This window comes from Myotis daubentonii, chromosome 5 (assembly GCF_963259705.1).
Source record: "Myotis daubentonii chromosome 5, mMyoDau2.1, whole genome shotgun sequence".
Classification (NCBI taxonomy): domain Eukaryota; kingdom Metazoa; phylum Chordata; class Mammalia; order Chiroptera; family Vespertilionidae; genus Myotis; species Myotis daubentonii.
Genome location: NC_081844.1, coordinates 73,686,886 through 73,713,937, shown reverse-complemented (window position 1 = coordinate 73,713,937; position 27,052 = coordinate 73,686,886). Strand labels below are relative to the sequence as shown.

At 42.3% G+C, this 27,052-nt stretch overlaps 2 protein-coding genes across 12 annotated transcripts in view; one reads left to right on the top strand and one right to left on the bottom strand.

The window, feature by feature from the left end:
* UIMC1 (ubiquitin interaction motif containing 1) overlaps nucleotides 1-12,293 on the bottom strand; it is a 76,229-nt gene extending 63,936 nt beyond the window's left edge. For 5 of the 7 annotated variants that reach the window (XM_059698212.1, XM_059698206.1, XM_059698210.1 and 2 more), the window contains exons 1-3: nucleotides 12,143-12,273; nucleotides 10,361-10,452; nucleotides 7,489-7,643 (exon numbers count right to left, since the gene is read on the bottom strand). In XM_059698212.1, coding sequence (XP_059554195.1) covers nucleotides 7,489-7,643; nucleotides 10,361-10,394 — 189 coding nt within the window. In that variant the 5' untranslated portion in view covers nucleotides 10,395-10,452; nucleotides 12,143-12,273. Of the gene's footprint in view, nucleotides 1-7,488; nucleotides 7,644-10,360; nucleotides 10,453-12,036 lie in introns of all 7 variants that reach the window. The other 2 variants (XM_059698208.1, XM_059698209.1) reach the window with 2 other exon arrangements.
* Nucleotides 11,542-27,052, top strand: part of ZNF346 (zinc finger protein 346) — a 30,769-nt gene continuing 15,258 nt past the window's right edge. The window contains exons 1-4 of one of the 5 annotated variants that reach the window (XM_059698218.1): nucleotides 11,542-11,651; nucleotides 19,888-19,991; nucleotides 20,801-20,893; nucleotides 24,686-24,830. In XM_059698218.1, coding sequence (XP_059554201.1) covers nucleotides 11,567-11,651; nucleotides 19,888-19,991; nucleotides 20,801-20,893; nucleotides 24,686-24,830 — 427 coding nt within the window. In that variant the 5' untranslated portion in view covers nucleotides 11,542-11,566. Of the gene's footprint in view, nucleotides 11,652-16,180; nucleotides 16,662-19,887; nucleotides 19,992-20,800; nucleotides 20,894-24,685; nucleotides 24,831-27,052 lie in introns of those variants that run through there. The other 4 variants (XM_059698217.1, XM_059698216.1, XM_059698219.1 and 1 more) reach the window with 4 other exon arrangements.

The following is a 27,052-nucleotide window of genomic DNA, read 5'->3' as shown; positions in this document are numbered from 1 at the left end:
GGTTAGGGGGTGATCAGACTGGCAGGCAGAAGAGGTTAGGGGCAACCAGGCAGGCAGGCAGGTGAGTGGTTGGGAGCCAACAGTCCTGGAATGTGAGTTAGGCCCACCAGGATCGGGCCTAAACGGGCAGTCAGACATCACTCTAGGGGTCCCAGATTGGAGAGGGTGCAGGCTGGGCTGAGGAACACACACACACCCCCTGCATGAATTTCATGCACTGGGCCTCTAGTAAGTATATGAGAAGATGCTCAATTTCACTTTGGAAATGCAAATCAAAACAATTATATAGATACTATATTTCTTTTACCAATACTAGGTGAAAATTAAAATGTTTTATAAAACTCTTATTGTGGGGAAACAGGTACTCTCATACCACTGATGGGATATAATGGATGCAATATTCTAGTTTAGAGAACAAATTCGAAATAACCTCTAAAATCATAAATATACAACACACTCTTTGTACAGCAATATACTTCTGGAATTTATTCTACAGATATTTAACCTCTTTGTGAATAATTATGTTCACAGTGGAAAGTTTTATCATTGTAAAAGACTGTAAACAACCTCAATCAATGCTACTCAAAGTATGATCTATAGGTGAAAATTAGCACACTGATTGTTGCTAGTCTGCAACAAAATAAGCACAGAAATTGAGAATAAGCATTTAGAAACTTTTACAGCAATCTGACATTGCTACAACATCCATGCAGGATAAGAGAATTTACACGGTGAAAGCTGCAGACTAGTCATTTGCAAAAACACCAAGTTATAATAATATGTGCTGTTTTAAAGTTAGTTATTTATTAAAATTCAAAGTCTATAAATATCTGAGAAAATATAGATTTATTTATAATTTATATTAACTATATTTTTAATTAAGCCCATTTTTAAAGTTATACTTTAATACTACTAGCTAAACAAAAACAGTAAACTTTATATTATTTATTTTAAATCCTAATTTATAGATTTCAAACAAGCTTCACTGGACTTTTGTCATCAAGAAAAAAACAAATCTTTCTGAAATAGCAGTAGCAGTAAAAAAATAATAATAATAATGATCCAAGTAATTGTGAAGACATAAAGGGCAAAAGTTTACTTCTAGTTTTACTCTGAAGTATAATCCTTCACATATTGAGTTCAGTTTTGAACCCACAATTGATGGTGTATATAACAATCAGAGTGTCTTATTTCTAAATACATACTAACTAAAAAACTATGAAAACTTAAACATTTATATAGAAAACAAAGTTGAAAATAAATTTTAAAATCTGAGTATTAAATTAATAAGCTCACACAGATGCTTAATACTTCATATATAAACATTAGTACTTTATGGATTTCTTATAAATACTATATTTACTAAGACAAAAAAACTATATAGAAAGAAATTAGTTAAAGATGGCAAAGTTGTCTACTTGGAAATAATGGGTGAGTCTAAGGCAAAGAAGGTAGCTCAAGTACCATATTCCAGGAATACATAGCTTAATATATTCAGAAGGCAGATCATGATATGGAAGACCAATTAATAAATAAAGCTAGCAACATATTTTCATTGCAACCACATGAGTGCACAGATATTGGCAACTCAGCAGTACTTTAGGAAATGTGTGATGAGCTTGATGATAGAAAAATTCTTTCAGCTTTATTTTTGACAAACATTAAGTTCTGAACTGTTTAAAACCATAAAGGGTTTAAACTTTTACTTTTTTATGAAGCCAGGAGTAACAACAGGAAAATTTCCGAGATTAAGGAACTTGTGCCAGAATGTTAATCAACATTCCATTACTGAAAAATACCAGCCAAACTACTGTGCATAGTAGAAATTATAAATTACATAAAGACTAAGGCTAATGCACTCAATTCAATAATATTTTCTTCATTGTGTGATATGTAAATGGATCATAAACAACTGTTATTACTTGCTGAGATACGATATAAGATTAAAGGGAAAAATTCTGTGGAGAATTCTGAACTACAAAATGAATGCTCACTGTTTCTGCACCTTTTTAACCTACAAAAAAGTGAACAACTTCAAGTATTACCACATTAACTTTAGATTAAAATCTTTAATTTTAATATCTATAAAAGAATCTGCTAAGATATAGGACATATTCACTGAATAAGCTCTCTTTTTATACAAAAAACATTGCAGCAGTGCCTAAGCAAAGGACTGGAGAAAAATGCTTCTGGGTATAGTACAGCTGATTTTAATTTGAAGTGCACATACCCGAATTTAGTTAACATTCTTAAAAGGGTAAACAGATACTAAAAGCAAAACAAATGCTGTAAGATTCAAGAAACTATTCTCTAAAAGAGGGTGAGGGGGGCAAGAAGGGGCTGTAAGTACAGGAGTGCATCTTCCTACTTCCAGGAAACCAAGGACTTTTATCCGACTGAAATACTTCAAAGTGACAACTGAGAATCTTGAAAATGGGGAATTGAAGATTGAAAAACACAAGAATAAACAAATCCAATTCATCAACTGGTCCCACAGAGTGTTTTGGCACTGACAAAATCCAACTGGTTACTGACCCTTGTGGGCATCTTCTTTCAGGCAGTCAGGGAGATGCTCCAACTAGTATCAAAAAGTGATTTTAGCCCTAACCGGTTTGGCTCAGTGGATAGAGCGTCAGCCTGCGGACTCAAGGGTCCCAGATTCGATTCCGGTCCAGGGCATGTACCTTGGTTGCGGGCACATCCCCAGGAGGGAGTGTGCAGGAGGCAGCTGATCGATGTATCTCTCTCTCATCGATGTTTCTAACTCTCTATCCCTCTCCCTTCCTCTCTGTAGAAAATCAATAAAATATATATTTTTTTTAAAAAGTGATTTTATGACACAGCAGACTTTTTGTGGTCTCTTATATAAATGTGCTTCTTATAATGTAAGTCTACAAGCTTTAGAGAGGAATGGTTTGAGATGAGTGAATTTCTTATTTTATTACCATACTATATTAAGAAGTACTTTTCATCTAGAGACACTGTATAAATGTTAAAAGATTAGCTGGTGTCCAACTGATGTAGCTCAATGAATGACCATCAACCTATGAACTAGGAGGTCACGGTTCAATTCCCAGTCAGCACATGCCTTCGTTGTGGGGCTTTGATCCCCAGTAGGGGGCATGCAGGAGGCAGCCAATCGATGATTCTCTCTCATCATTGATGCGTTTTTTTCTCTCTCTCTCTGTCTCTATCCCCCTCACCCTTCTTCTCTGAAATCAATTTTTTAAAAAAATTTTAAATATTAGATAGTAATTAATACACAACATTTTTGTCACAAAATAGAAGCTTTTTAAAATAAGAGCAATAATGCCGAAACCAGTTTGGCTCAGTGGATAGAGCGTCGGCCTGCGGACTGAAAGGTCCCAGGTTCGATTCCGGTCAAGGGCATGTACCGTGGTTGCGGGCACATCCCCAGTGGGGAGTGTGCAGGAGGCAGCTGGTCGATGTTTCTCTCTCATTGATGTTTCTAACTCTCTATCTCTCTCCTTTCCTCTCTGTAAAAACTCAATAAAATATATTTTTAAAAAAATATTTTAAAAATAAATAAATAAAAATAAAATAAGAGCAATAATAATATAGTTACCATATATTGCATGTCATTATGTGCCAAGCCCTCTATATACGTTACCTCATTTAATTCCTCTCAAAATTCCTGTGTGAAGAATATCACTGCTTCCATTTCATAGATGAGAAAAGTGAGGCTCAGTAAGTGTAAGGTCAGGAAAAACTAGCTCTATCCAACCATAAAACTCCAAATATTCTTTTCTTTTCCTTTGGATTTTTTAGTGTTGTTATTTTATTAACATGAGAAAAATGTAAGAGAAGAAGACAATAGGGTTATCAACATAAGTCAGTTAGCTTTACTCTTCTGCCATCCTGAACATTTACAATGTCAGTTATCATTTACTGAAGTACCACTCTAGAAATTTTACTTACTTTATTCATAGTCCTCACAACAATCCTATAGAGTATTACTAGTCTTATATATAATAAAAAGTCCAGAAAGCTCACATAGTTAGTAAATGGCAATTCAAACACAATGGCAAGGTTTTCAAAAGCTCATCTTTGATCTCTTAAATTAGAACCTTGATGAGAGTAAGAATGAAATTGATCAGAGCAAGTAACTACTCAGCAAAAGCAAGCTATGATGAAGCCCCAGTGATGTTGGCTTTGTGCCATTATCTTTATGTTTAAAAACAACAAGATAGTTCCTGGCTTCTTTTGAACCAGGAACTAGAACATTTTCTTAAAGAAATATTCAAATAAAACAGCACCAACAAGTAAAACCTGATACAGATATTTTTTGAGAATGCCTACTGGTATAGGCCAAGCATATTGTTAAGTGTTACAGATAAATGTTAAATGTTACAGATAAAGAATTCCTGCCCTCTAGGAAATCATGGTCCAGTGATGAAGGCAGAAAAGCACAATGGCAATTTCAAAACAGTATAACAACTAATACTACAGAAGCAAGCATAGGTTCTATGGAAGCACAACAGATGGCCAATTGACCCAGTCTTGGAAAATCTGCAAGGATCCCCAAAGGAATTAATATCTAAACTGAAGAACAAATTGGAATTAGCACTGTCAGTAGTACAAAGAGCAAAAGAAGTATCAAATAATTAATTCAATTTTCAACTTTCAAGACCAAATAAGTGTATTCCTGGATGACTATACCATTTACTCATTTACATTCTAAAACAAAACAAAAAAGTCTTTAAAAAAATGCACAAAAATACCAAGACATGAAAAGAACATGAAGAGTATATTAAAAATTAGTTGGTAGGACAGTTTATGAGCAAGTGCTAGTAAATCTTAAAGAACAGATCATTCCTTTATTATCTAAACTGCGGTAGGACATAAAAAACAATAAAAAGCTTCCTTTCTATATTATAGCAGAAATCTGAAACTAATATCTGCTATAGTAAAAAAAAAAAAAAAAAAGACAATTATATAAAAATCAATGCCACTAGGAATACAAATGCAAAACTCATAAATGATATGAAAAAGTAAATTCTATATTATGTTAATGTAATACATCATGACTAAGTAAAATTTTCTCCAGAAATGCAAAAATGTTCCAACATCAGACAATGTATTAATGAACTATATATTAATTGATTAAAGGAGGAAAACTATGCCATCATCTTGCTAAATAATGAAAAGGCATTTGATTAAACATCCATTCCTAAAAATACTAATAGAAAATAAGCAATTAAAGGATATTTCTATGATAAATATAGAAATAAGAAACAAATAACAAAACATCAGAACACTTCCACAATTAAATTCAAAACAAAGATGTACTCTATCACTGATAACAATTAACATTATTTTGGAGGCTATAGTCAATGCAATGAAACAAAAAAATTAGCTGCCGAAACCGGTTTGGCTCAGTGGATAGAGCATCAGCCTGCGGACTGAGAGGTCCCGGGTTCGATTCCGGTCGGGGGCATGTACCTGGGTTGCGGGCACATCGCCGGTGGGGGATGTGCAGGAGGCAGCTGATCGATGTTTCTCTCTCATCGATGTTTCTAACTCTCTCTGTCTCTCTCCCTTCCTCTCTGTGAAAAATCAATAAAATATATTTTTTTAAAAAAAGACATTTAAAAAAAAATTAGCTGTAAGTACTAGAAAGGAAGAAAGAAAATGCTCATTATTAGCAGATACGAGTGCCTACCTAAATAACCCAAAATAATGACTGAACAATTATTCCAAAAATATATGACAGATCAATGGAACAAAATTTTAAAATCTAAAAAAAAAAAAAAATGTATAGGCAAGATTTTAATTTATAATAAAGATAAACTTTCAAATCTTTGGGAAAAGGTAGATTATAGAAAAATGTTGGCAGAAGTGCCTAACCACTAAGACTCAGTTTTGCAACATATATATGTATACTGTTTAGACATAAATATAAATATGGTAGAATCGTAAGGGAAAGCATGGAAAGATAAAACAAATACAGTGGTTACCTTTATAAGGGTGAAAAGGGATGCAACTGGGGAGGGTCACACTAAATCAAGAGGGCTTCTAAGATGGTGAATACAGGTGCTCAGATTATTTTTTTAACTATGCATTTACATTTTATGCCACTCTCCTACATGTGTGACATATCTGACAATTTTTAAAAATTTTAATGAGATAGAGCTATATGTGCTATTACAGAAAGATCTCCAAGAAATGTTAAGTGGAAAAAGCAAAACAATCTGTGTAGCATGATTTCTATTCTATAAAAGTTTTTATTGATGGTATATGCATGACGTGTTTTTTTTTTCCTGGAAGAACACAAGAAACATACACTGACTAAGGTATACATCTTCATTTCATACCTTTCTATACTGTTTTGTTTTCAAACAGTTTTTATTCTGTTTTGATTTAGCATTATGTAACTTTTTAGAAATTTTATATCTGTGTGTGGTAGAATTGATGGGTTGCTTTGTTTTCTTCTTGATACTTTTACATCTTTAAAAAATAACTACTGCCAAAACCGGTTTGGCTCAGTGGATAGAGCGTCAGCCTGCAGACTGAAGGGTCCCAGGTTCGATTCCAGTCAAGGGCATGTACCTGGGTTGCGGGCACATCCCCAGTGGGAGATGTGCAGGAGGCAGCTGATCAATGTTTCTCTCTCATTGATGTTTCTAACTCTCTGTCTCTCTCCCTTCCTCTGTAAAAAATCAATAAAATATATTTAAAAAGAAAAAAAATAACTATTTGACAAAACCCTAATTAAAAACTGTACTATGGCCGAAACCGGTTTGGCTCAGTGGATAGAGCGTCGGCCTGCGGACTGAAAGGTCCCAGGTTCGATTCCGGTCAAGGGCATGTACCTGGGTTGCAGGCACATCTCCAGTAGGAGATGTGCAGGAGGCAGCTGATGGATGTTTCTCTCTCATCGATGTTTCTAACTCTCTATCTCTCTCCCTTCCTCTCTGTAAAAAATCAATAAAATATATTTAAAAAAAAAAAAAACTGTACTATGAGGAAATTTTAAAAATATATATCCAATAGAGTTAGGAAAAAATTCTCAATCTTTCTGATTAAAAATATATAACTTTTTGATCATCAAATAGGGAAAATTTTAATAGTGATAATAGTCTTAGCAAGGGGACAAGAAATGAACAGCTGATAAGAATATAAGTAAGACTAGACTGTGAAAGTTCTGATAGAGTAAACCATATTAAAGTTCTAAACTGATCTTATAGGTATTACAGTCACAAATTTTTAAGCAATCAAGTACAAAAATATAAAATCTGAAATCTTAAAGTTGGAGTAAGCTAAGTGAAATGTAGAGAGAAAAAGCTGAAGGCACAGAAGCAAGTTCAGAGTCTACTGCAAGAACTCAAATAACAGATGATCAAAATGAAACGGAGTAAAAATTGCAAGGTCTGGCAAGCTGGCATTAAGGTTTAGTCACAACACAAACCAGTCTTGGGTAAGAAGGCCTAGTTTGAGACCTAGAGCTTCACACTTCAAAATACTAACCTCTCCATCACTATCAGATATCACAATGAATGCATCCTCCAGTTTACGCTTCCTCCTCACATTGACAGGACTGGAAGTTTCTGCATCTTTCTTCTCCAAGTTCTGAGCTTCAAACGCTTCTTTAACTTTTTTCTTTCTCCGTGGCATCCTTCTGTCTGAAATACACGGACAAATAATTCATTCAAAGTATAAGTTTTCTAGCCCTAGCTGGTTTGGCTCAGTGGACAGAGTGTCGGCCTGTGGACTGAAGGGTCCCGGGTTCAATTCTGGTCAAAGGCACATGCCCAGGATGTGGGCTCCATCCCCAGTAGGAGGTGTGCAGAAGGCAGCTGATCAATGATTCTCTGTCATCATTGATGTTTCTATCTCTCCCTCTCCCATCCTCTCTGAAATCAATAAAAATATACATATTTTTTAAAAGTATGTTTTCTAGATGCTATTTGTAATTTAATAATCTACACTAATAAAAGAGAAAAATGGTAATTGGCGTACGACGATACCCTTTTCATTGGCTAATCAGGGCTATATGCAAATTAACTGCCAACTAAGATTGGCAGTTAACTGCCAACTAAGATTGGCAGTTAACTGCCAACAAGATGGCGGTTAATTTGCATATGTAGGCACAATGCAGGAAGGCGAAAGGGAAAGCAGGAAGAAGCCCCCTGCCACTGACAGTGATCGGAAACCCAGGGGGGAGCTAAGAACTGGGGGGCAGGGCAAAGGCGGCCCTGGGGCCGCCTTTGCCCTGCCCCCCAGCCATGATCGGAGAATCAGGCGCCTTTTCCACCCTGGCCAGTGATAGCAGGAAGTAGGGGTGGAGCCAGCGATGGGAGCTGGGCACGGTCGAAGCTGGCAGTCCCAGGAGCTAGGGGCTCCTTGCCTGGGCCTAAAGCGAAGCCCACGATCTCGGGGCCGCTGCAGCTGCGGGTCCCCGCTGCCCGGGCCGAATGCCTCAGCCAGAGGCATCCTGCAGGGACAGGGGTGGAGCCTGTGTGATCGCGGCGCCCCCCGCTGCCCCTGCAGGTCCCCGCTGCCCGGGCCAGACGCCTAGGCCAGAGGCGTCAGGCCTGGGCAAGGGGCCGATCCTGCGATTGGAGGGTGATGGGGGTCAACGCCTGAGGGTTCCCAGTATGTGAGAGGGGGCAGGCTGGGCTGAGGGACACTCCCCCCCCCGCCCCACACCCAGTGCACGAATTTCATGCACCAGGCCCCTAGTATAAAAGAAAAAGATGCTCATCTAATAGGAGTAAAACTGGGTATCTAAACTTTTCCACTACTCTTTAATGAAATTTTAATAGGAATAATACAACAAATAATCCTAGTTCCTTAAACACTGACTTAGATCACTGGTTTTCTTGACTGCATATTATAATTTATCTAAAAAGATTTTTAATATCAATGCCTCAACCTGATAAAAATATATCTCAAAAAAAAAACCAAACAGCAATATCATACTTAAAGATAAAAGACTGAATGCTTTCTCCTTAAGATAGGAATAAGACAAGAATGTCTGTTTTCATCCTTTCTATTGAACTTTATACTGAAAATTCTAGGCAGATCAATTATGCAAGAAGAAATAAAACACACCCAAGCTGAAAAGGACATAATCTTATAATTTTTTAAAAATCCACAAAATACTATAATGAACAAGTTCAGCAAGATTATACAATACAAGGTCAATATACAAAAAACACTAGCAATGAACAATCCAAAAATGAAATTTGAAAAATTCAAGTTCTAACAGCTTAGGAATAAATTTAATGAAGGAAGTAGAAGATTTGCAAATGGAAACTTTAAAATCCCTGTTGACTTTTTTGGGGAAATAGACAAGCTGATCCTAAAATTCACACGGAAACAGAGGGTCCCAGAATAGGCAAAACAATCTTGAAAAAAGTGAAATAATTTTAAGGAACCACATCTCAATGTCAAAATTTACCACAGCCCTAGCTGGTTTGGCTCAGTGGATAGAGTGTCAGCCTATGGACTGAAGGATCCCGGGTTCAATTCCAGTCAAGGGCACGTGCCGGGTTGTGGGCTCGATCCCCAGTAGGGGGTGTGCAAGAAGCAGCCAATCAATGACTCTCTCTCATCATTAATGTTTCTCTCTCTCCCTCTCCCTTTCTCTCTAAAATCAATTTTAAAAAATATTTTTTCTAAAAATCTTACCACAAAGCTAGTTAACAAGACACTGGCACACTGACACAAGGATAGACAAAAATCGATGGTACAGAACTGAGAATCCAGAAAACACCCACAGATTGTCAATTTTCAACAAGGATGCCAAAATACTTGAATGGAGAAAGTATAGTCTTTTCAACAAATGTAGATATCCATATACAAAAGAATGAAACAGGACCTCTACCTATCATATACAAAAAATTGCAAGAAATGGAATTAGGTTCTTAAGAGAAACATAGGCATAAATTTTTGAGATCTTGAATAGGAAATGGTTTGTTAATTATGACATCAAAAGCATAAGCAACAACAAAAATAAAGAAACTGGGCTTTGTTTAAATCAAAAACCTTGCCCAGCCAATGTGGCTCAGTAGTTGAGCGTCAACCTATGAACCAGGTCACGGTTCGATTCCCGGTCAGGACACATGTGCCTGGGTTGTGGATCAATCCCCAGTATGGGGCATTCAGGAGGCAGCCAATCAATGATTCTCTCTCATCACTGATGTTTCTCTATCTCTCTCTCCCCCTTCCTCTCTGAAATTAATTTAAAATATATATTTTAAAAAACAACAAACTTTGTGCTTCAAACCATTATATCAAGAAATTGAGCCCTGGCCAAGTGGTGCAGTCAAGTAGGTTGGAGCGTCATCCTGTACACCAAAAGGTTGCTAGTTTGGTTCCAGGTCAGGGCACATACCTAGGTCACCGTTCAATCCCCGGTTGGGGCCCATTTGGGATCACTGTTTCTCTCATCGATGTTTTTCTCTCTCTCTCTCCACCTTCCTCTCTCTAAAATCAATAAAAGGATCCTCGGGTAAGGATTTTTTTTTAATTTTTATTGTTGAGAGTATTACAAATCTCCACCTTTCTCTCCCCCGCCCCCATTGCCCCCTCCACCTGGTTCCCACCCTGCCCCAGGTCTTCACCACCCTCCTGTGTCCATAGGTAAGATCTTTGGCTAAACTCTTCCCACTCCCCCACCCCCTTTCCTCTGAGATTCATGTCTGTTCCATGTTTCCATGCCTGATTCTACTTTATTCACCAGTTTATTTTGTTCATTAGATTGCTTATTTTGATTTTTAGATTCAATTGTTGATATTTACGTATTTATTGCCATTTTATTATTCATATTTTTTTATCTTTTTTCTCTACTTCTTCCTCTTCTTAAAGAATACCCTTCACTAGTTCATGTAATACTGGTTTGGTGGTGATGAACTCCTTTAGCTTATTCTTGCCTGGGGAGCTCTTTATCTGACCCCCAATTAGTGACCCCCCAATAAACGGTAGCTTTGCTGGGTGATCTTGGTTGTAGGTCCTTGCTACTCATCACTTTGAATATTTTCGGCCACTCCCTTCTGGCCTGCAAAGTGTCTGTTGAGAAATCAGCTGACAGAAGTAGTAGCTAATTAACTGCTTCTCTCTTGCTGCTTTTAAGAGCCTCTCGTCGTTAACCTTTTGCGTTTTTACTATGATGTGTCTTGGTGTGGGCCTCTCTGGTTTCATCTTGTTTGGGACTCTGTGCTTTCTGAATTTTTATGTCTACTTCCTTCACCAGGTAGAGTTTTCTGTCATTATTATTATTAAACATGCTTTTATTGATTTTTATAAGCTGTTTTTATCACTATTTTACACGTTAGGAAACTTATTCAAAACCAAACAGCTGTTAACTTGGTAACTGACTATGTTGCGCATTGGAGCCCCACGTGCCTGATTCCAAACAGACCCTCTCTGACTGACTGACACAGCAATGCCTCCTCCTGACGGGAAGAAATACAGACGGGAGCACAAAGCCCCACCCCTCCCGGTGTCACCGACACCTCAGGAAGACCCGGCTGCTCCAGGGCACGGAGTCCCGCCGCCGGACTCCAGCCGGCTCTCCTCTGTAACTGCCGGTTCCGCGAAGATGAACTCAACGCGCTTGCGGAAAAGGATGGAGGCACTGCCTGCCGTGCACAGAGAGAGGCAACAGTTCCGCTGCAGGGGGCCTGGTAAATGACAAGGATGTCCAAGGGAAATCTTAGTTTTCCTGGCAAAATAGTGAATGCAAGGCTCGCTCCCCGACAAAGCAGGAGGGGCGAGGCGGCGGCCGTTACCCCGGCCCCGGGAGGGGCGGGACGCTGCCGCCTCCGGCTTCCGCGCGAGGACGACGCCTCCGGGAGGCGGACGGGCCGGCGGGCGGGGAGCAAGAAATGCGAAGGGGACGCCGTGGAGGACGCAGGCCGCACCCCCGGGGTGAGGGGGCGGGCCCGGCCCCGGGGCGGAAGCCCACAGGCGGCCGAAGGGCCCACCCCGCGTGGGGAGGCGCCTGCCGGCGTCCCAAAGGGCCATCTCGGGTGTCCCGAGCGGCCCGACGGCGCGCCGAGCGGGCCCTACCCGTTTGTCAGAGGCGCCGCCGCGGGAGGAGCGGGCCGCGGACCCCGTGCGGGAGAGGCGGCGGGAAGGGGGCGGACTGGATCGTGCGGAGGCGGCAGGTACTCACCGACCGGCCCTCGCGGCGGGCCCGAGCCCCTCCTCCCGGTGCGGGGGTCACGAGCGTCCGCACCGCGTCAGGAGCTGGGGGCCGGCGAGCGGAGGTGCGCGCGAAGTTGGGCACTGCCCGGCCGACACGCGGGCGTCCGGTGACGAAACCAACGAGCACCGCGCGGGGGAAGCCACCGCCAGGACGTACCAACTGCGGGGGGGGGGGGGCGCCACCGGGTGCACCCAGCCGTCGGCCCTGCCGAGCTCCCGCCGGGTGCCGGTTCGCTGTGTTACCTCCTAGCCCTTTGCAGGAAACCAGGGTAGCACAGAGCCGCAAAACACTCCCGTTAACCCTTCGAAGTTCCCTCTGACAATCAAACCTCTTCCGGCCTTTTTGCGTGAATCCAGTTACACGGAAATTATCTGCTCACGTGACCGCTTGAAAACTCCGGGTAAATGTTACAGTCTGGTCATTTCAGGGAGGGGGAAATCTGGGAAACTCTTAGGGATGTCAGGTGAAGTGTAACATCAGAACAGCCACTTCGGTGAAAAATTTTTTTTTATGATCTTTTAAGTAGGTTTACTTTTTGGGGGGGTGAAATTTAAAATGTGCATGACCCAGCAATTTCATGTCTAAAACAATCAGAAACTGCTACAGGTGTACACAAAAAGACATGCTTATATTCAAGCTTGCTCCCTTATAAAAAAATAAATAAAAATAACAGAAATGTCCAATACGACATGGATGATGTGACATGTTTCCAAGATAAAATATTACAATGAAACTAATAAGTAGCAACATTTGATAGTTCATAGCATGAGTTACTGAAATGGCGACATGCCAACAAATTACACTGTAAAATATACGTACATTTAAAAGTACATAGAATAACAGTATATCCTGATTATGGAAAACCTGTGTATAGAAAATGAACTACATGAATAGCTGGACACACAATGTGATTATGTTATGAGGGCAGGAGACGGGGAAGGGTGGAAGCCAGGATGGATGGAGAGAGGGGATAAACAGGACTTCAGATCTGTCATGATGTTACAGGAAAGGGGACCTGGCCCTTAGTGGGTCTGACTCAAGCTGGCCCATAATCTGTGGGTCCTTAAATTCGTGCAAAAAAAATTTCATAACATTAATCCAGGTGATTTTGAGAGTATGTTTATTAAAGCTGAGGACCGTGAAACAAGGGCTTATGACAGAAAAAGCAACAGGAGAGCATAGGTGGGGCTGCTTTGGCTCTCTGGAAATACTATAAGAAAGAAATGAGCCTAGGTGGAGCTGCTTTAGCTTGCTGGGAAGTCAGAGAAAAGGGGCTTTGGAGACAGGTTCAGGGGTTTAGCCTGGGAGGAGCTGCTGCTGCGCATTGCTCCCCTGCTTGCAAGGCTCATGGGGACCCCTGGAGTTTAGGAGTGCACCCTTGGGGGGGAAGAAGAGCCGGGAGGGATAAGACAGGGGTATGCTCCAGGGAGGGGGAACTCATTCATTTTGGGACCTTCCTGTTGAGGTTTTTTAAAAGGCTGGGAGTTTAGGAGCAGCCTTAAGGAAGGATCTCAACAACATTCATCAGCTTTTCCAAGTGTACCCTTTCAGGCTCGTGGTCTCCACTGATTGGTTGGCACCAGGGAGGTCATTAGTCACTACAGCTGATTCTGGCGATGCCCACCTGGTTTTGCTGCTTTTCTGGGCCTGGTGTCCTAGATGTTATCTCTAGGGAGATGACCTGTAGCTGGGGGTAAATTGCTCAGCCAGTTTGTTCAGCTGTCTCAGTTTCCCCATTCCACTTGCCAAAGAATTTTCCTAGGTTCTTACTATCCTGGCTCAATGATTTCTTTTTTAAAAGAGGAGAAACCTAAAAATAAACATAGCAAAGTGTTAACACTTGGGTAGTGGAACTATACATTAGTCTCAGTACTTTTTTGTAACATTTAATCAAGTCACCTACCTCCAAATGATCCTCCCAAATCCAGCTAAACCACTTTTTCATCAGCCTCTTGTAACTCCAGTTCATTTCTCTTGCTAGGTTCCTCAGCTCCTGGGACTTTCCTCACCCATTATATAGTGCAATTATCTGCTGCATATATCTATCTATTCTATAAGACTTGTTAGCTTTCTGAAGACATGATCCATTACATGGATTCCATGTAACCCTAGCAAGTAGCAAAGAGCCTGCAAAAGCAAACACTCAATACATGCTAATTAAACTGAAGTGTGAAGAAGGGAACCAAAAAAGTTTTCAGTGCAGGGCCAGAAAGGTCTTTTTGGGGCATCCTATCTCAGAGAAGATTGGTGATGCAGTTGTTAGCAGCCATCTTGCAACCCTAAGGAGAGCCAGCCAATGGTAGGCAGCCTCTAAGACAGTGATTCTCAACCTTGGCTGCACATTAGAATCACCTGGGAATCTTCTTAAAATCCTGATTTCTGGGCCTCATCCTCCAGAAATTCTGTTTCTTTGTTATGGGGTGGGGCTACAACATTAGTAACAAAGAAACAGAATTTCCTGAGGATGAGGCCAAGAAATCAGGATTTTAAGAAGATTCCTAGGTGATTCTAATGTGCAGTCAAGGTTGAGAACCACTGCTCTAAGATGACCTTCTCTTGTAATGGAGTGAAATGCTCAATCTCTGTGACTCTATCTAAATTCTAGCTTGCATTTTTCCCATGGCCTTTAGGCAGATAGCTCCTGCAATAGATGTGCTAACCATTACAGGAATTCTGCTGGAGGCTTGAGTGTTTGGAATAACAGGAATTCACATTCAATTCCCAGTCAGGGCACATGCCCAGGTTGCAGTTTGATCTCCAATGTAGGACATGTGGGAGGCAGCCAATCAATGATTCTCTCTCATCATTGATGTTTTTCTCTCTCCCTTCCTCTCTGAAATCAATAAAAATCCTATATAATAAAAGCCTAATATGCTGTGTCCAGTCATCCGTTCAACCAATCAAAGCATAATATGCTAATGATATGCTAACGCCCCTCAACCACTCACTATGACATGCACTGACCACCAGGGGGCAGTGAACTGGTCAACCAGTTGCTATGATGTGCACTGACCACCAGGGGGCAGACGCTCCGACCAGTAGGCTAGCTTGCTGCTGGGGTCTGGCTGATTGGGACTGTGCGAGATGGGCCAGACATGACCTGGAGCCCTCCCACGGTCCCTCCCTGGCTAGCCAACCTCCTGCGTCCCTCCCCAGCCCCGATCGTGCACTGGTGGGGGTCCTTAGGCCTGACCTGCACCCGCTCACAATCCAGGAACCCTGGAGAGCCAGTTTTGGCCTGATCCTGCAGGCATAAAAGGCTAATATGCAAATCGACTGAACAGCAGAACAACTGGTCGCTATTACATGCACTGACCATCAGGGGGCAGACGCTCAACACAGGAGCTGGCCCCTGGTGGTCAGTGCACTACCACAGGGTGAGTGCTGCTCAGCCAGAAGCTGGGCTTATGGCTTGTGAGTGCAGCTGGGGGTGGCAGGAGCCTCTCCCGCCTCCACAGCAGCACTAAGGATGTCTGACTGCCCAGGGAGCAGGCCTAAGCCATCAGTCAGACATCCCTCAAGGGCTCCCAGACTGCAAGAGGGTTTGGGCAGGGGGAACCCCCCCCCCCCCAGTGCACAAATTTCGTGCACCAAGCCTCTAGTAAAAAATAAAAAGACCCAGAAACTGAAACTTACTGAGAAACTGCCTGGAAGTGAGGCACCAAGGCCAAAAAAAAAAAAGGGTTTTGGAGAATTGGAGCACCTGGGTGTCATGATATGGCTTGTTTCAAGAGGATCACTGGGGCCGCTGTGCTTAGAATACCTGAAGAGCAAAGGAAGGGACCAGAGAACTCCACAGCAGTAACCTTGGCCAGAGATGGTGGCTCCGACACAATTACGAGTTTGACAGGAAAGGACTTTAAGGGGAGGTCTGGGCTAACAGTTGGATGGCGTTTCCTCTATCACTAACTTACTAGTAGTGAACTCGAGTAAACAAACCACTTCTAGGTTCTGAGCCTCAGTTTCCCTACCAGCGAAACGGGGAAAATATTCCCACATCGCGGGGACTTCATGAGAACGAAATGGTAAGTGTCCAAGGCTGACCGTGTGCAGAGTGAGACCCTGCGCCAAGGCCTGCGCAAGGCGTCCGGAAAGGAGGGAGCCGCTGCAGAATTGTTGGCCGGCGTCCGCGTCAGCAGCGGAGGATCCGAGAGGCCAAGCAGTCACCAGGCAAAAGAACCGCCAGGGCGGGAACCGCAGCGCGGTTCGCGGCTCCCAACCTCGCGAGATTTGTTAGCCGGGCAAAGTCACCCGTCCGGCCACATCTCGCGAGGCCGAGTTTCTCTCGGTGGATTTGGGTTTGCAGGGAAGATGGAGTATCCCGCGTTGGGCACGGTGCAGGCCACGGACAGCGGAGGGCTCCAGCCATACCTCAGCTCCGAGGAGCCGGAGGGCCGGGAACCGGACGGGCTGCGCTTCGACCGCGAGAGGGCGTGCCGCCTGTGGGAGGCAGTGTCCGCGGCCCAGCCAGTGGGGAGGGAGGAAGGTGAGTGAAGGAGGGAGGGTGGGGGTCTCGGGAAGGAATCCCCTCGCCCGCCCGCTCCTTTCGCGAGAGAGTGGCGGAAGCGCGAGGCTGGAGTGCGGACCAGCCCCCGACTCTATGGTCCCACCCCCTGGCTCCCGGCCCGCCCCCTTGCGTGACGCAGCCCGGGACTCCCGAACTCGTGCACCCCACCGGCCCGGGCGCCGGGCATCAGGGTGCGTCCAGGCCTGCGCCCCACCGGCCCCGGGGGCCGGGCATCCAGGCCTGCGCCCCACCGGCCCCGGGCGCCGGGCATCCAGGCCTGCACCCCACCGGCCCCGGGCGCCGGGCGTCCCGGCCAGCTCCTGAAAATCAAGGCTCCTGCGCGCATGTGGTCAAGGGCCTTCTCGCGCTCAGGCCGCGGGTGATCCTGCCCCGCCTTCCTCACCCGCCGCATCGCAGCTCTTCCCTGGCTCGTGGACTGCAGTCCCTCTCCACACCCTCCGTGAGACCTACAGAACCATCCCGCCAGACTTCTAGCTTCCTCGCCATTTCTCCCTGATTCTCCATCGCCCCGGTCCCCAGGCTCCCCCACCCGTAATGTCTGTAGCCTCCTTCCTCTCATGCCCCAATTTCCAAGGGCTCTAGAAGGCCTGACCTGGTTGTGCGACCCTCTTAACAGTCCTTCGAAAAGCCAGCTGCGTAACTACCCAAAAGAACACCAGCTCTCAGGGCTTCTGTGCTAATCCTGTCAAGTAATCTGCAGGGCAGTCAGACTGCTCTAATGGTTTGTGCTCGCTGCACAGACAGATCTTGGAAAGTTTAATATGTTTACCTGTGAACTGATGCCCCCTGGAATAAAATGGAGTTTTTTACCCCAGCCAAGGACTATATGTTTCAGTTTGGGTGGCACACAGACCTATACCCTCGTATATACATACTTCTCCAGTTTAAAAACTAGTCTAGCCTGATTCCTAAATTATTATGTACAAATTTGTGGTCTTCCTCCCCCACAATTGTTCTCTTATTAATTTCACAAACATTCACTGATGGCTGCTCTATTTCAAGACTGTTCGGGTGTCAGAGGTGAGGAAAAAACTGTTCTTGCCCTGAAGGGACTTGCAGTCTGCTCCAGGAAGCAGACCCCACAGCAGTTTTATTATAATGTAGTGGGTATAGTGAAGAGGAATGCCTAAGGGTTGGGTGCACACAAGCAGAGGAAGTGACCTTTGTCCTCAGAGGACATAGAACACAGTGACTGTGCGTTGAAAAGTGAACTGTCTCTATGTGTGTACGAATGTACAGTGTCACACCAGTTCATTTCCCTAGTCGCCACACTTATACAATATTTATATGAGATCTAGGTAGATACCTATAGCACCAGTTTCTACTCACATTGTTTTTTTCTCTTTGCACTTTCATTGAGTTATAATTTACATATCATAAAATTCACCCATTGTAACTCTACCGGGTATTGAACGGTGACCACCTGGTTTGTAGGTTGACACTCAACCATTGAGCCACACCAGCCGGGCCATTTTTAATTTTTTGAGGACCCTCCATATTGTTTTCCATGGTTTTCCCATCTGCATTCCTACCAACAGTACACGAGGGTTCCCTTTTCTCCACATCTTTGCCAACACTTGTTTATTGATTTATTAATGATAGACATTCTGACAAGTGTGAGGCGATATTTCAAAAAGAATGTTCTAGCCCTGCTGGTGTGGCTCAGAGGTTGAGCCACACCTATGAACCAGGAGGTCACAGTTTGATTCCAGTGAAGGCACATTACTGGGTTGCAGGCTCGATCCCCAGTGTGGGGCATGCAGGAGGCAACCGAACGATTCTCATCATTGATGTTTCTGTCTCTCTCTACCTCTCCCTCTCTGAAATCAATACAAATATTTAAAAATATATATATATTCTAGCCATGGCTGGTGTGGCTCAGTCAGTTAAACATACTCCCACGCACTAAAAGGTCACTTGTTCGATTCCTGGTCGGGGTGTTTATGGGAAGCAACCGATCCATGTTTCTCTGTAACATCTATGTTTCTTTCTCTCTCTCTCTCCCTCTCTCTTCCTCTCTGAAATCAATAAAAAGATACATATTTTTTAAAAGAATGTTCTAGTTTTTTAATAATTAAACCCCAATACAGTTTTCTACCCAATTCTGTGTGTCCCATTATACCAATGTAAATTTAAATAATTAGAAAATGCACCTGGCGGGTATAGATCTGTTGAGCATCAACTTACAAACCAGGAGGTACGATACCTGGTCAGGTTACATACCCGATAGGGGGCATGCAAGAGGCAGTGGATCAATGATTCTCTCTCATAACTGATGTTTCCTTTCTCTCTGAAATCAATAAATTTAAAAAATGCTATTGATCTTTTAGTGGAGAAATTTTGAAGGTTGCTTTATTTTTTTTTCTAATCTTTATTCTTGAAAGTATTACATAAGTTCTCCTTTTTCCCCGTTAACCTCTTTCAGCCCGATCCTGTCCCTCCTGCCCCCCAGGAAGGTTACTTCGTTTTTAACTCCACAGAAAATGTTCCACAAATAATAAAAAGATACAAAATGTATGATTATAATAAAATTTTTAAAAGAACAGTGAGAAATGATTCCCTTGTCAAGTCTTTCAATCCTTCCAGTTCTTTCATGGAAGAAGTCTCAGTTGGGTGCTACCCTGTCGTAACACCTCTCTTCCCAGTTGCTGCTCTCTTACTGCTCTTTTTAGAGAGAGCTCCAAGCCACTGTGCCAGTATCTGGCTAAAATTGTTTCATTTTTATTGCTACCCACTAAGTTTGTGATCTAAAGATTTCTTTTTAAAAGAATTTACTTGTACAGCATGGTGACTGTAGTTAATAACTATATCTGAAAGTTGCTAAGGAGTGGATCTGAAAAGTTTTCATAAAAAGAAAAAAAATTGTAACTGAGTGGAGATGGATGTTAACTAGGCTACACCTGAAATTAATATAATGTTATATGTCAATTATATCTCAGCTTAAAAAATATTAAACAGTTTATTTAGAAAATGAAGTTGGCTTACATAAAATTATAAAGTAATAGTATACACGGTGCGAGAGCATAGCATGAGTCATGAAAGCAGTAGGGAAAGAGTGACTGAGGTTTGTCAAGATATAATAGTATGGCATTCCATTACTCAGTGCCTGCATTTGAGGCACGGTTCAAAGACAATGCTATTGAAGCAGATTTTTAACTCACAGATTTTATTTTCCTCTCTATAGTGGAGCATATGATCCAGAAGAACCAGTGTCTCTTCACCAACACCCAGTGTAAGGTTTGCTGCGCCTTGCTCATTTCAGAATCTCAGAAGCTGGCACACTACCAGGTATGCCATAGTACCTTTAGAACTGCTTTACTTTCCAGACCTAGTTCCAAGCCCCCACTTCTCCCAACTTGCACTGTGAAGTGTAATTCCTTCTTAGCCACCCAGATGTTGCCTCCATGCATGTTGACTGTAACTTGAAGACTAACTTAATTTTTCCCAAGTCCCATTTCTCTCATCTAAGTCAGAATCATTATACTTATATCTTCCCTTGTAGCTTATACAGTAGAAAGTATTGGCTTTAAATAGACCAGAGTTTGAATCACAGCTCTGCTACTCATTTTGGGCAAGAATCCTCAGCATCTTCAGCCTCTGTTTTCTCATCTATAAGATAGAGATGATGCCCTAGCTGGTTTGCCTCAGTGGATAGAGCATCAGCCCACAGACCAAAGGGTCCCAGGTTCGATTCCGGTCAAGGGCATATACCTCGGTTGCAGGCTCAATCCCCATGGGGAAGGCAACCAATCAATGTGTCACTCTCACATCGATGTTTCTGTCTCTTTGTCTCTCCCCCTCCCTTTCATTCTGTCTAAAAATCAATGGACAAAATATCCTCAGGTGAGGATTAAACAAAACAAAAAACAAGATAGAAATGATGATAATTTTCTCATAGCTTGTAAAGATTAGATTTGACGGCATGTAAAGTGCCTTGAGCAGAGTGGGAACTCCATAGACTAGGTTTCTTCCCACACCCTCTCCTGCTTAAAAGTTTTATGAGGATGAATCAGGTGAAAATCTAGTAAGTGTTTTTGAGTTCCTTAGATATGAATTGGCATTTGGCTATCTTTTATCTTTTTCCTGGGTTCTTACAGAGCAAAAAACATGCCAACAAAGTGAAGAGATACCTAGCAATCCATGGAATGGAGACATTAAAGGGGGAAATGAAGAAGCTAGACTCAGATCAGGTAATCCAGCTGCCATGTTGATACTGCTTGCTTCCTGATGAAGCCAGCAGACAGGTTGGTGTGGTAAAAAGAGCATGGGCTTTGAGTCTGACTTGGCTTCAAATTCCAGCCCTGTCGTGTGACTTGGGCAAGTCTTATTACTTCTCTGAGCCTTGATTTCTTCCTTTATCAAAAAGAGGATGCTAATATCAACTATGTTTTAGGATTTTTCCAAACTAAAATGAGGGAAAGAAAAAGACCCCACACAGAGCCTGGCACATAGCAGGAGCTTAGTAAATGGAGCCATTGCTATGTATTACCACCCAGTGGTTTGATGGAGCAGAACAAGAAGCTGCCCCTTCACTGCTTAAGGAAACAAAGTGGAAGGAGGCCAGGCTGCTTTCTTGAGATCAGGGAAAAGAGCTGAGCTCAGCACGTGAATGTTTTGAGACAAGTGGTAGGAACACTTTATCAGATGCCTGCTCTGATAGAGATGTAAACACATTTGCTTTTCGGCTTAGAAATAATGTGGGAATTATGCTGAAACAACCCAGAATCCATAGGGGTACTATAATTTTTATTCCATAGGAGGCTGTGCAAACATCATGGGATAAGAAACTAGCACTGGCTCTACAACTTACTGGTTAGATGACTTGAGGTAAATTACTTAACCTTTGTGTACTTTACCCATAAAATGGCGATAGTAATTTCTACCTCTTAAGGGTATCATAAGGTAATTTTAATTCCTAGTATATACTCAGTGAATATACAAACTGTGCCTCCTATTATAGGTTTGAAGGGCCATGCTCATCCCTTCTCCAATTCACTAGACTGATCCCCTACTTGCCCTTCTTATAATTTAGAATTCCAAAAGTCAGGATCTAACCAATGCTACCCCAATAAGTTCAATAAAAATTAAGAATAGCTCAGTCGGCATGGCTCAGTGGTTGCGCATCAACCTACGAACCAGGAGGTCAAGGTTCGATTCCTGATCAGGGCACATGCCTGGGTTGCAGGCTGGAACCCCAGTGTGGGACATGCAGGTGGCAGCCGAGCAATAGTTCTCTCTCAAGGTTGATGTTTCTATCTCCTCCCTTCCGCTCTAAAATCAATAAAAATAATACTTTTATATATATATATATATATATAATTTATTTTTTACAGAGAGGAAGGGAGAAGGAGAGAGATAGAGAGTTAGAAACATCGATGAGAGAGAAACATCGATTTAGCTGACTCCTGCACACCCCCCACTGGGGATGCGCCCGCAACCATGGCACATGCCCTTGACCGGAATCGAACCTGGGACCCTTCAGTCCGCAGGCTGACGCTCTATCCACTGAGCCAAACCAGTTAGGGCAAAAAATAATACTTTTTTAAATAATAATAATAAATAGCCCTGGCTGATGTGACTTAGTTGGTTGGGTGTCATCTCATGCCCTGAAGGGTTTCTGGTTCAATTCTCAGAGCACATGCCCAGGTTGCAGGCTCCATCCCCAGTAGGGAGCATACAGGAGATACCCAAAAGATGTTCCCTCTCACATTGATATTTCTCTCTCCCTCTCCCTTCCTCTCTCTCTAAAAATCAATAAACATTTTTTCTTTAAAAAAAAAAAAGGAGCCTTACCAATATGGCTCAATGGTTGAGCATGGACCCATGAACCTGTAGATTATGGCTCAATTCCTGGTCGGGGCACAAGCCTGGATTGCAGGTTCAATCCCCAGTAGGGGTCATGTAGGAAGCAGCTGATCAGTGGTTCTCTCTCATCATATCTCTCTCTCCTTCTCTCTGAAATCAATAAGAACATATTTAAAAAAAAAAAAAAAAAAGAAAGAAAAAGAAAAACAGGATCAACTCTGTGACCCTGAGCAAGTCACTTCACCTCTTTGTTTTTCAGTTCCTTCAACTCGGGTGGTCCAGTAGTTCAAACAAGGTCACAGGCTCCTCCCACTCCAATTAAAGAATTTTCCAGCCCAAAATGTTGATAGTGCCAAAGTTTAAAATGTTGTCTTGCCCTAGCCGGTTTTGCTCATTGGATAGAGTGTCAGCCAATGGACCGAAGGGTCCCAGGTTCAATTCTGGTCAAGGATACATACCTTGGTTGCAGGCTCATCCCCAGCCCCAGCCCTGGTTGGGCTCATACAGGAGGCAACCAATCGATGTGTTTCTCTCATGTCGATGTTTCTCTGTCTTTCCCTCTCTCACTCTCCCTAAAAAGCGATGGAAAAATATCCTTGGGTAATATTAAACAAATAATAATAATCCTATATAATAAAAGGCTAATATGCAAATTGACTGAAGGGTGGAACAACCGGTTGCTATGATGCATACTGACCACCAGAGGGCAGACACTCAACACAGGAGCTGCCCCCTGGTGGTCATTGCACTCCCACAGGGGGAGTGCTGCTCAACCAGAAGCCCTGAGCCGGGCTCGAGGCTGGCAAGCACAGTGGCGGTGGCGGGAGCCTCTCCTGCCTCCACGGCAGCACTAAGGATGTCCAACTGCCGGCTTAGGGGAACAGGCCTAAGCCGGCAGTTGGACATCCCCTGAGGGCTCCCAGACTGCAAGAGGGTGCAGGCCGGGCTGAGGGACCCCAGCCCCCAGAGTGCACAAATTTCATGCACCGGGCCTCTAGTAATAAATATAAAATGAAATGTTGTCTTGCCCTGACCAATGTTGCTTGATGGTTAGAGCATCAGCCCAAGCACCAGAGGGTCACGGATTTGATTCCCGGTCAAGGGCAGGTACCTGGATTGTAGGTTGAGTCCCTGAACCCAACGTTTGGGAGGCAACCAATTAATATGTCTCTTTCATATCAATGTTTCTCTTCTCTCCCCCCTCCTCCCTTCCACTCTCTCTAAAAAGCAATGGGAAAATATCCTCAGGTGAGGATAACAAAAATAAATTAAAAAATTAAATGCTGTATTGCCCTGGCCTGGTAGTTCAGTTGGTTAGAGTGTAGTCCCGATACACCAAGGTTGCGGGTTTGATCTCCAGTCAAGGCGCATACAAGAAGCAATCAATGAATGCATAAATGATCTCTCTTCTCTTCTCTTCTCTTCTCTTCTCTTCTCTTCTCTCCTCTCCTCTCCTCTCCTCTCCTCTCCTCTCCTCTCCTCTCCTCTCCTCTCCTCTCCTCTCCTCTCCTCTCCTCTCCTCTTCTCTCTCTCTCTCTCTCTCTCTCTCTCAAATCAATAAGTAAAAATTTAAACACAATGATCTACTTGTTTGATAAACCCTGAGCCTCTGCTGTGTGCCAGACTCCAGCAGGTTGCTAAGGATAGGAAACAAAGTCAAACAGTCCATGCCGTCCATGTTGAAATTTAGTTCACAGAAAAGTCTCCCAAGCTATTACGCTGTCAGTTTAGGGTTAAAGTGGTATGCTAGAGAGGTCTGTTTCATGCACTCTGGGAGTATGGGGGAGGAACAAAATTAATTTTCCTGCAATAGTCGCACAAAGTGGCTTGATAATTGTTTATTGAATACTTTTCTTGAGTAAAAGTCTCCCAGAAGATGTTATATTTAATCTGGGCCTTGAAGGGTAAGTGGACATATGCCAGGCAGAAAAGAAGGAAAGATCATTCTAGGTAGCAAGAATGGCCCACACAAAAAGTAAGAAAGTAACAGAGCATAAAGTGGGGAATGGTGAGTAGAGCCTGGGATGAGTTAGCTGGAGAAGAATCCAGAAAGGTAGGTTGGGGTAGTGTGTGAACGGGGCCTTGAATACCCATTCTCCTGTGGGCAATGGGGAACCATTTAAGATTTTCTGGCCGGGCAGTGACATGTTCAGACCTGTGTTCTTTCTCCCAACCAGAAGAGCAGCAGAAGCAAAGACAAGAACCAGTGCTGCCCCATCTGTAACATGACCTTTTCCTCCCCTGTCGTGGCCCAGTCGCACTACCTGGGGAAGACCCACGCAAAGAACTTAAAGCTGAAGCAGCAATCCACTAAGGTGGAAGGTACTGGTTTTCCTGAGTAGTGCTATATCGGGACCCCCCTAACCCCATCCTTAGGGCACTAATGCCAGGTGCTCCCAGAAATTATCACTGGGGCCACAGACTTGAAGAGGTTGAACTGCTTTTGGGAGCCCTTAAAAATATTAAAGTAGACCCAGCTTCATTGAAATGCAGTCTCCAAGTTGTACTCACCTAACCTCTCTTTATTTGGTTACATCAGTTTTTCTCTGTAGAAGCGTCTTAGCCCTGAGCTTTTGTTCTGACTAATAATTCGGGAGTGTCAAAGTCTTTCAGGCCATGCACACCGTGAGAGCATTCTACTTCCAACCTCTCCCACTTAGATTTTTTTCCTCCCAGCATCCACCTGCACTTATTATCATATGTTCCAAGTTGAAACCAGAACCTAGTCTTTTTTGTGTGCTCAGGTTATGCCCTGCTCACTTTAATCTTCAAAGGTGCCTCTTCTCAAGACAGGGACTTGCCTTTCAAAGCTGAATACTTCAGTACTATCACTATTGCCCCATAAGCTGTGTTTGCAACTGCTATGAATTCATTCCCAGTATAGTGACTTCTAAAGTAACCCCCTTTATCTTGTCACCACTGGGGCTCTTGATTTCATCTCATTAACTCCTGACTTTCTGGGATTTTTTAACCTCTGCTAACTGCAGTTAGTCAAGAGTGAAAATTCTTTGATCTTTATTTTATTTCTTCTTGGTAACTTTTGCTTCTCTCTTCATTTTGGACCAAGAAGTAGATTATACTATCTATAATACTTACTATCCTTTTTTGTATTATTGTATTATGAAAACAAGACAACAATATTTTGGAAGGCTTTGAAGATAGAGTGAAAAAAATCACTTATAATTTATACCTTCTTATCACACCCAAATCTAGTTATTCATCCTATAAAGCTGGGCTTTGAACTCACAGATGCCCAGGTTTAAATCTCAGGGCTGTTATTTACCATCTATATGGCTTCTTCATGCCTGAGTTTCCTCACCTTCACAGGTTGTGAGGATGAAATAATATATATGGAACCTAGGACATAACAGATGCCCAGTAAATGACAGCTGCTATTGTTAGTATTATCACCATCATTAAGATAGCCAGTGAGTGGCATTCCCCACATCTAATGCAGTAGTTGGGCAGGCATCTACCACCTGGAGCCTATTACTAATAATAATTGATTTCGTTAAAGTCAGTATTGGTACCATTCATGGCACCAAAAAAACCTAAATATTAGGCCAAGAGAAACCAGCTTAGGAACAGAACTTTGTAAGGTCACTCACTTACCTTTATATGGACTTATCTCTCCATAAATAGGAAAATTCCCTGGAATATGCCTAGTCCCAAGGATTCCATATTCTGAAAGTTATTTCCCATATCCACTTTTGGCCTTTGCTACATGCATATATGTTTTTTTATATAGTTGTAATTGTCATGCATGTATCCTGCTTTTACTTTTAGTTTAAGCACATTTTCCTGTTATCACATGAGTTTATTAGTATATTTCTGAAATTAAACATTTTAAATGTAAAAGTGATATAAGATGTAAATATGGAAAATATAGATAAGTAGAAAGAAAAAAATGCCCATAACTTTACCATTCAGAGGTAACCATTGCTAACATTTTATAGTACTGTTTCTACTATAATCCTTTGCTGTATATGTGCGTGTATGTGTGTGTCTGTATCTGTTTTATGTATATCTAGATTGAATCTATGTATATGAACATATAAACATACAATACTTTAAATCTTGTTTTTATAAAAATGATGCATACTCATTATGAATAATTCTAATTCAAACAGTGCAAAAAGTACAAAGAAAAAAGTAAACTTTCACCCAAATTCTACCACCAAGAGAAAAACACTGTTAATATGTTGGTGACTTTCAAAATACCAGAACACACATATAAACTGTGTATGTGTCTTTTCACAATAATATAATTATATTGTGCGTGCAGTTTTCTTTTATACTCTTTTCATTTTAATTTAACATTTGTATTTCCTCATGTTGTTAAGAACTTTTTTATAAACATTTTTAATGACTAGAAAGCATCTCATCATACCACATTCAACCATTCCTCTAATGTTTTTCCCTCTCTCCTTCTTCGTATTTATAAATAACTCTATAACAAACATCCATAGAGAATACTCTTTCCATATTTCAAGCTGTTTCTTGAGGGAAGACTCCCAGAGGTCTCATTTTTATTGGATGTCAAT